At 48.2% G+C, this 8875-nt stretch overlaps 1 protein-coding gene and 1 pseudogene across 2 annotated transcripts in view; one reads left to right on the plus strand and one right to left on the minus strand.

Moving 5' to 3' along the window:
* The window catches only part of NINL (ninein like), a 93202-nt gene that overhangs the window by 33939 nt on the left and 50388 nt on the right, over positions 1-8875 (plus strand). For both annotated transcript variants that reach the window (XM_006163594.3, XM_027766352.1), the window contains exons 8-9: positions 1116-1252; positions 2329-2469. In XM_006163594.3, the coding sequence (XP_006163656.1) occupies positions 1116-1252; positions 2329-2469 (278 nt within the window). The remainder of the gene's footprint in view (positions 1-1115; positions 1253-2328; positions 2470-8875) is intronic.
* LOC102474777 (GTPase NRas pseudogene) lies at positions 7123-7689 on the minus strand (annotated as a pseudogene).

The raw sequence follows: 8875 nt of genomic DNA on the forward strand, positions 1-8875 counted from the left end.
ATTATCCGTGGGAAAGCTTCATTTCTCGGTTCCCCCCAAAATAGCTAGATCGTAGGAGCCATGAAGGTGTCTCTTCAAGAAGGCCTGTTCCCTTCTCTATTTTTTAAAAAAAGATTTACTTACTTACTTTTCAGTTTCATGTAGGGCACATGTGTTCACCGGAGAGAGACCCAGATAGGGCAAGTAAGACAGCAAGCCACCAGGTCCAGGACTCAAACCTCAGTCAATCATGTGGGAGTCCAGCACCTTCACCACCATGCCACCTGCTGGCCCCTTATGTGGCTGCGTGTTAGGCACCATTGTAGGCAGTAGGAGCCAAGATGATGCCAACAAAGCAGAGGTGGCAACGTGTTAGTTACGGTCACTTGGCTGGTGACACAGGGTATCCCTTGTTCCACATTTTTCTTATGGTAAGACACATGATGAGGTTTTTTATTTTTCAAAATCCTTGAGGGGAAGGCTCTCCTCTCGGGAATACTTCTGGCTGTGTTCCATTTGATTGCCGTTCTTCTGCCAGCACAGTTGTCCATGTCCCTGTGATCCTCAGAGACATACTTTGATTGGGATTCTCTACGTTCAAAATGGCAAAACCCAGATCAGAGTGAGTCAGCCAAGGCAGGGCTAGGGGCTACCTGAGGAGGCTGGGTGGGAAGGCAGAGTCTTCAGCTCACTCTCTGTCTGGGAGGCTTTCTTGGTGGCCTTCTGAGAGGCAGGCCTTCTCCGTGCAGAGGCCTCCGTAAGCTCTCTCCACCTTACAGAGGTTGATTTGGAAGGAAGAAGGTCCTGTTCCCCAGCCTCCATGTTAGTTCCCATAAGGTTCTGCTTGGATGTGTCCCCGCCTGTGTCCCAACTCTTCATCCAGGAAAAAGGGACTGTGTCCAACCCAGCTGGCACCCACCCCTGAGGCAAGGGACAGTGGGGTCATGGCATTGACAGCCCACCAAGCACCTCTTGGGGTCGGCGGCCACCTTCTGAAATTGGCTGACAGAAAAGGGGCAGGTGCTGCCCATGGTGTATGTGGGTGAGTCCAGGCCCTGGACTGTTTTTGGGAAGGTGAGGAAGTGTGCGTTCGGCACATTCCTCACCTTGTGCCTGCTGGGCCTTGCTACTTCCAGAGCCTCGACTTCAGCGTGAACGAGAAGGTGAACCTTTTGGAGCTGACCTGGGCCCTGGACAATGAACTCATGATGGTCGATGGCAATATCCAACAGGCAGCCCTGGCCTGCTACCGCCAGGAGCTGAGCCACCACAAGTAAGACCACGAGAGACTGGGGTCTGGGGATGTGGCTGGCCAGGCTGGCCTCGGGAGTGGAGCACACAGAACAGGCCACCTCTGCTCTGGGAACCAGGGGAGGCTGTACCACTCTCTGTCCTTCAGAGAGCAGCTGGCAGGCTCCCAGCACAGGCTTGACCGAGGAAAGAGGAGTGCTTTTCAAACATAGCTACAAGTGCAAAGTGGCATTTGGCCCAGGGATACGTTCCATTTTAATTGGGTTCGGCTTTGGTTTAGTGGCTAATCCATCTGCTAAGCAGATTTGCATAAAGATTATTTTTGCGTTTTATTGGTGCTCCAAAGCTGCAGAAAAAATTGGCAGAAGTCATACGTCTATGCCAAAGACTGCATGACTTTAGGTGCTGAGTCGTGTGCTTCCCAGCTCAGGCAGCGCTGCAGATACAGTCAGAGAAACTTGCCCAAGTCCCTCTGGTTGTATTTGCAGAAGCTCCTTCGGGGGAGAAGCAGTCCCCAGAATAGCCGGGTCTGCGGGGAGTTTACACAGAGCCTCAGCAGGGCCTAAGTGGTGACTCCAGGGCCAAGGACACACACGGGTGACCCACTCAGATGCTGGCTGCCAGGTGAACAGGGCTGGAAGCAACATGCATGATAGGTGGCCAGCGCCTCTCCCTCATATTCTTTCCCAGACCAGGTGCTGGGGACCCAAGGGCGCCTGGCCCAGCTGGAGCACAGGGGAGCACAGACCATCCTCACAGTCCTGAGGCCGACTGAGAGATCACTCTGCAAGGCTCTAGGCCTTGTGGGCACCCCTGGGACTTCTTAGGTTCAGAAACCTTCCAAGAACTTGCTTTGGCAAGTCGGTCAGCCTCAGTGTATGCATCTGTAAAGTGTCAGCCCCTGCCAGAACTGCCAGAGGAGGTGACTGGTGGCAGTAGTGAGGCGGGAGCGCAGCACGGGCCCTCGTAAGGCATCCAGCTAGTGTGGCTGTTTGTGGCGTTCACGCAGACCTGGGGCTCTCTGGGCCCTAGCAGTCCTGGCTATGTCAGGTCAGGCTGACAGCATCCCCGTCTGACCCTGTCTGTCTCCCGGGGCAGAGGGCAAGTGGAACAGCTGACCAGAGAACGAGACAAGGCGAGGCAGGACCTGGAGAGGGCGGAGAAGAGGAACCTGCAGTTCGTGAAGGAGATGGATGACTGCCACTCTGCCCTGGAGCAGCTCACGGAGAAGAAAATCAGGTAGTTTCTGGGCCTGGTCCTGGCTCCTGCACCGTCGGGGCAGTGGTTTCTTACCAGGGGCTCTATGTGCTGGGCTGCCGCCCACTCGAGCATAGCAGAGCAGGGGTCTCCTACGTCACCTGAGCCAGTAGGGGCTTTGGGGGAGGGGCTTTCTTGAAAGAAGAGGGGTGAGGGACCAGCAGTTAGCATAATGGCTATGTCGCTGGACTCCCAAGTAGTCGACCACGGTTCGCGTCCCGGACCCGGTGGCTTAAAACTGGGAACCAGCAGTTAGCATAATGGCTATGTCGCTGGACTCCCATGTAGTCTACCGCGGTTCGTGTCCCGGACCCAGTGGCTTAAAACTCACACTGGGCGCGTGTGCATGTGTGCCCAAGATCCCAAGAGGATAATGGAGGAGAAGGGATTGCGGCGTGACCATCCCCCCTGGGGGATGATTTCTCGCTTTCCATCTCTATGTCTCTCTCTGTCTGTCTGGCGAGCGCACGTGCCCTATAGTGAAAACCTCTCAAAAAAAAAAAAAAGAGAAGAGGGGTGGTTGCAAGCACAGCCCCTCTCTATGGTGTCAGTGGTGCTCTGGGCGTCCCTCTGTGGGGACCGTGGCTGCAGGGAGCATCCTGTCTTATGCCCTGTCAGTCTGTCCCCCAGACAAGTGCTGGCTGTGGCCTCCTGTTGGCTCAGCAGGTAGCGGGAGCCCAGAGGCTGGCACCTGACTCACCTGTCACGGCCGAAGTGTGTCCCTAGTGTAGGGTCAGTGGTCAGATCAGGGAAAAGGTCGGGGAGGCTCCTTGGCAGAGCCGTGTTCTTGTCCCTCTTCCTGGAGTGCTTGCTCTCCCAGAGACTTCTTTGGGGTTGACGAGGGTGTGCATACTAGGAACTGTCCTTGCGTGCTCATCTCTCGGGATGGCTGCAGGGTGTAACTGGCCTCCTTGACCCTTCTCCCTAGGGGCTGCCTGAGGCTGTAGCTCCACTGTCCCCAAGTCTTTCCATCCCCCCTCAGTGGGTCTTTGGGCCTCTGCAGCCTGATAAGTGCAGCCAGTCAGTGTCAGAGTGCTCAGCCCCAGGCTGGTGCTGGCTGCTGGTGGAAGAGGGGGTCTGTGCTGCCCCTATGGCCGTAGCCCTCCCACTCAGCAGGACTTGCAGGGCGGGCTCTGGACAGGGCAGAGCCTCCAAGTCCCCTCCTCCTAAGGGTGTTTGGGGAAGACCACACACCTCTGCATGGCATGGGGGTGTGAGCGAGAGTGTGTGGGAGTGCTTGTGGGCATGTGTGAGGGGTGTTGCTGTGCCCTACTCAAGTCCTAGTCCCTCTCACCAGCTGCTGCACTCCACGGCTCCCACAGGGTAATGGTAATTTTCAGGAAAAGTAAAAATGAAGTGCCCTTCACCCAGCATAAGGAGGTATCTGGATAAAGCAGGAAAACCGGGTGTGCGAGCCCTGCCACGTGACACAGGTCACTCATGTGCTGGCCTTGGCCAGCTCTGAACCCCTGCCCTAGGCATGGAACTCATGGGTTTATTACAAAGAGGCCTTTCAGTGAGTAACTATTCAGTTTCTTTTCCGTCCCTGTCAGTAGGTAGTCTTTATCCAGCTGATTCATCTAAAAGCCCAACTTTTAAGCTTTTCCATTTACCATTCTGGCTGGGCACATTCCTGAAGGTCGAATCAGGAAGCTCTGACTGTGAAGACTGGTCCTGGTGGACATACTCGCTTAAAGTTCTAGGGTATTCTCCTAGTTCTAGGGTATTCTCCTAGTTCTAGGGTAGTCTCCTTGTCTTCACAGAGCAGGGCACATGGTCAGTTTGGCTTTTCTCAGAGTGAAGCTGTTGTTTAAGATTCGGGGTCCAGGGTCTGGCAGGTGTTATGGTGGCTAAAGTCGCTGGACTCCCACCTGGCCGACCATGGTTCAAGTCCTGGACCTGGTAGCTTGCTTCCTCACTTTTCCTCTTTCTGTCTCTCTCTGATCAAACTGGGAAATAATAAGAATAATAATAAAAACAAATAAAGTTAAATAATTCTTCTAAAAACAAAAAGATTAGGGACCAGAGTGTGACACAGTTGTAATACAACTGGGCCCACAAGGGAAGGTCCCTGGTTCAAGTCCTAGGGCCTCCTTGAGCACACTGGGTGTGTGCATACCTGGGGTCCTGGCTGGCTGAGGCTGAGAGTGGATTGTGGCCTAAAGACCCTACTGAAGGTGTATCTCTCTCTCTTTCTCTCTCTCTCTCTCTCATGGAAGAAAGAAATAAACTGTAAGAGAAAAGTTTTTGTTTTCAAGAACTTCCAGTTTTTATTTTCTTAAACATTATTTAAAATAAAAGCATTCAACCAAATTTTTTTAATATAGTAAAATAATCAACTTATAATATCAGCCCTTTCATTTAGGGCCAAGGAGGCCAATAGTTCCCATTTAAACAGCAGAATTGGTCAAATAAAGTTAAATAATTCTTCTAAAAACAAAAAGATTAGGGACCAGAGTGTGACGCAGTTGTAATACAACTGGGCCCACAAGGGAAGGTCCCTGGTTCAAGTCCTAGGGCCTCCTTGAGCACACTGGGTGTGTGCATACCTGGGGTCCTGGCTGGCTGAGGCTGGGAGTGGATTGTGGCCTAAAGACCCTACTGAAGGTGTATCTCTCTCTCTTTCTCTCTCTCTCTCTCTCATGGAAGAAAGAAATAAACTGTAAGAGAAAAGTTTTTGTTTTCAAGAACTTCCAGTTTTTATTTTCTTAAACATTATTTAAAATAAAAGCATTCAACCAAATTTTTTTAATATAGTAAAATAATCAACTTATAATATCAGCCCTTTCATTTAGGGCCAAGGAGGCCAATAGTTCCCATTTAAACAGCAGAATTGGTATTTTTAACTACATTTGATGACACAGAGATATAAAAGTGATACAATTTCCATGGACACCCTTCTTCCCTCCAAGTAGTTTTTACGGTTGTTTCTCAAATCAGCTTTTAAAAATTACCAATTTTACTGTGAAATACATCTACAGTTACTCTGATAACGAGCATGCTTTTTACCAATTCTTATAAAAACAAATACCTTAAAATAATTTTGTGGCATATTAGATTGCTTAAAGAAACCATCCAAATAAAATATTTGCCCTAATTAAGTATCCCTCTTATAATTTCTTAGCAGAGATGACATGCAAGAAGTAGAATGCACCATTTTTTTGTTCTTGGTTGTAGCTGCCAGCTTAAGAGTTCATGACTGAAAATACAAAGCAAAATAATAATATGCTCACAAATTCTGGAATGGGAGAAAATATTTCTTTAAAGTATCTTGTCTATCTTTGCTTCCAAGGCATGACAAAAAATTCACAGCAGTTGAAAGGAGTTTAAAGGACGATGAAAGACTAAACATGGGGTCTGCTAAAATAAAACTGAGATTAATTTTACTTATTACACTACTATCATGAAAACTACAATAAGTATGATAGGGTATCACCAAGAAACATTCTACAATAACCTACTGGAGCAAACAGCATTTAACAGATTTACAGATTAGGCATGCTAGCCTTTACACGGAACACCTAACTTTGATACTCTTGAATATGTAACCTTAAAAAAAATAAAGATAAAGAAAGGGGTATATGATTTATGACATCTGGTCAGGCACTTAATTTGGGGCAAGAGATTTCAGATTTTGAGGTAAACTAGAATTATTTTCAGCAATCACAAACAGATTCTAACGACCACCTTTTATACCACACATACTAGAGTTATTCAGCATTTATGTATAAGGTTGTAGTGCTATTGTGCCAAAATTCATCCCTAAGTGTGACTTAAGAAACTATTCAAAAACATTTTCGAGTTTGAATTTGGGCCCCATTTAGATACTTCTGTGCTTAGAATATACTTGAGAAAACTGTAAAGTACATATCATAGAGGTCTCTTTTTCCAAGGAAAAAAAGCATACACTCAAGACATTCATTTTCATGTATAATGTTTTTTGAGACCTCTATTCCACTAAAGAATATGTAAACAAAGTCTACAAACCACTTCTAGGAAAAAGGCACTTCGCTGCGAAAGTTAGATTTAATTACAGGAAAGTTGAGACGATTAGGATAGACTCAAAAGTCAATATTCTCTTTAGTCTTTATGAATTCAGAGCAGATGCCAATTTATAGAACATAGCCGGTAACATTACAAATAAACCAAACAGCAATATTAACTATATTCTCAGCAAAACAGTAATTTATGACATTTCTCCAAAAACTAATATAGTTCCAAGTTCAATAGTTAAAAAAGAAAAATCACCAGCAGTTGCTACTTTAGAGCACAAGACACTGTTTTTAACAGAACTTCATGTCTACGGTTTGGTTCTCTGTTTCAGAGCATGGATTACTTTTCAGATGAAAAATCTAGGGTGATAGAGGCTTGTTTATACATATTGGGAAAGAACCGAGGGCGGAAAAATACTGGGGCATACTAAGAGATGCTTTTCTCTAGTCAGACAACCGAGTGAGGAGGTTGTCTGACTCTGAGAACTTCTCAATAGAGAATACTGTACTGTCTGCTGAGGTTTGGGGAAGTAGCAGAAGCTTCTCTGTAGGACTGAAGGCAGCAACAGGAATACTTCTCCTCCAGGAAGTCAGGTCCAGGGGGTCAGTACAGCTTGGAGGTGGCTCAGAACTTTGTATCTTGTTACATGACCACACATGGCAAACCCAGACGACTTTGAGCCCCATCATCACTGCTGTTGAGATTTTTCATTCAGTATTGGCGAATTTCTCTTCCCAGTGCATCTTCCACACCCTGTCTGGTCTTGGCCGAAGTTCCGATGAATGGAATCCCATAACTCTTGGCTAGTTCATGGGCTTGTTTTGTATCAACTGTCCTTGTTGGCAAAGGACAAGCACCACGGGTACATCATCTGAGTCTTTTACTCGCTTAATCTTCTCCCTGTAGAGATTAACATCTGCAAATGATTTGCTATTATTGATAGAAATACACAGAGGAAGCCTTCACCTATCTTCCTGTGTTGGTCTCTCATGGCGTTGTACTCCTCTTCTCCAGCTGTATCTGGTATGTCCTACAGACAGGTTTCACCATCTGTTACCACTCGTTTTCAGTAAGAATCCGCTATGGTGGGACCATATTCATCTACAAAGTGGTTCTGGATTAGCTGGATTTCAGCGCACTTTTTCCAGCACCACCTGTTCCAACCACCACCAGTTTGTACTCAGTCATTTCACACCAGCAAGAACCTCAACCTCCACTGCCTCCGCTTTGGATGGATTTAGGACCACAATCGGGAAAAATGTTAGAGACCCCAGAACCACCATGAACAGCCCCCATCAGGGAGCGGCACTCTGTAAGAGAAAAGATTTAGGAGCGGAGGCCCATCCGTGGTGATGAGCACCGCCAAGACCCTGCGCTCTGCAGGCTGGGACCACGTGGGAGGCCGAGTTAGATTCCTGCTCAAACCTAAGGGCCAGGCGTGGTAACCCCTGAGTGTGATCCCAGCCACTTAGGGAGTCCAAGGCAGGAGGATCAGATACGGCAAGACCTTGTGTGCGTGTGTGTGTGTACATGTCTGTGTGTATGTGTCTGTGATTGTGTATGTGTACGTTTGTGTACATGTGTGTACATGTCTTGTGCATGTGTATGTCTCCGTGTGTACATGTGTGCATGTGCCTGTGAGCATGTGTACCTGTCTGTACATGTGTGTGTGCATGTGTATGTGTGTGCACATGTGTGTCCACATAATTAGGAGCTGCAGTGGATTCGGAGGGACAAGCTGTGCAGCACGGTGCTTGTGAGATAGCTCCTCCCTCAGTCACCTGCCTTTGTCCTCATGGCTCTTTTAGCTATCTCAGTCTCATCACTGCATGTGCCTGTGAGCATGTGTACCTGTCTGTACATGTGTGTGTGCATGTGTATGTGTGTGCACATGTGTGTCCACATAATTAGGAGCTGCAGTGGATTCGGAGGGACAAGCTGTGCAGCACGGTGCTTGTGAGATAGCTCCTCCCTCAGTCACCTGCCTTTGTCCTCATGGCTCTTTTAGCTATCTCAGTCTCATCACTTCTGGTTCTGATACATGTCTTGTGCATATGTATGTCTCCGTGTGCACATATGTGTATGTGCCTGTGAGCATGTGTACCTGTCTGTACATGTGTGTGTGCATGTGTATGTGTGTGCACATGTGTGTCCACATAATTAGGAGCTGCAGTGGATTCGGAGGGACCAGCTGTGCAGCACGGTGCTTGTGGGATAGCTCCTTCCTCAGTCACCTGCCTTTGTCCTCGTGGCTCTTTTAGCTATCTCAGTCTCATCACTTCTGGTTCTGGGTGTTGGGGTCCAGCTGAGCGAGCACGGGATCGATTCTGGCTGCTCCTCGTGGGTACCCCAGGACTCAGTGCTGCCTCGTCAAGGCCCTGGGGGAAGTTGGGGG

The sequence above is a fragment of the Tupaia chinensis genome, unplaced genomic scaffold, assembly GCF_000334495.1.
Source record: "Tupaia chinensis unplaced genomic scaffold, TupChi_1.0 Scaffold142716_1, whole genome shotgun sequence".
In the NCBI taxonomy this organism is placed as follows: Eukaryota; Metazoa; Chordata; class Mammalia; order Scandentia; family Tupaiidae; genus Tupaia; species Tupaia belangeri.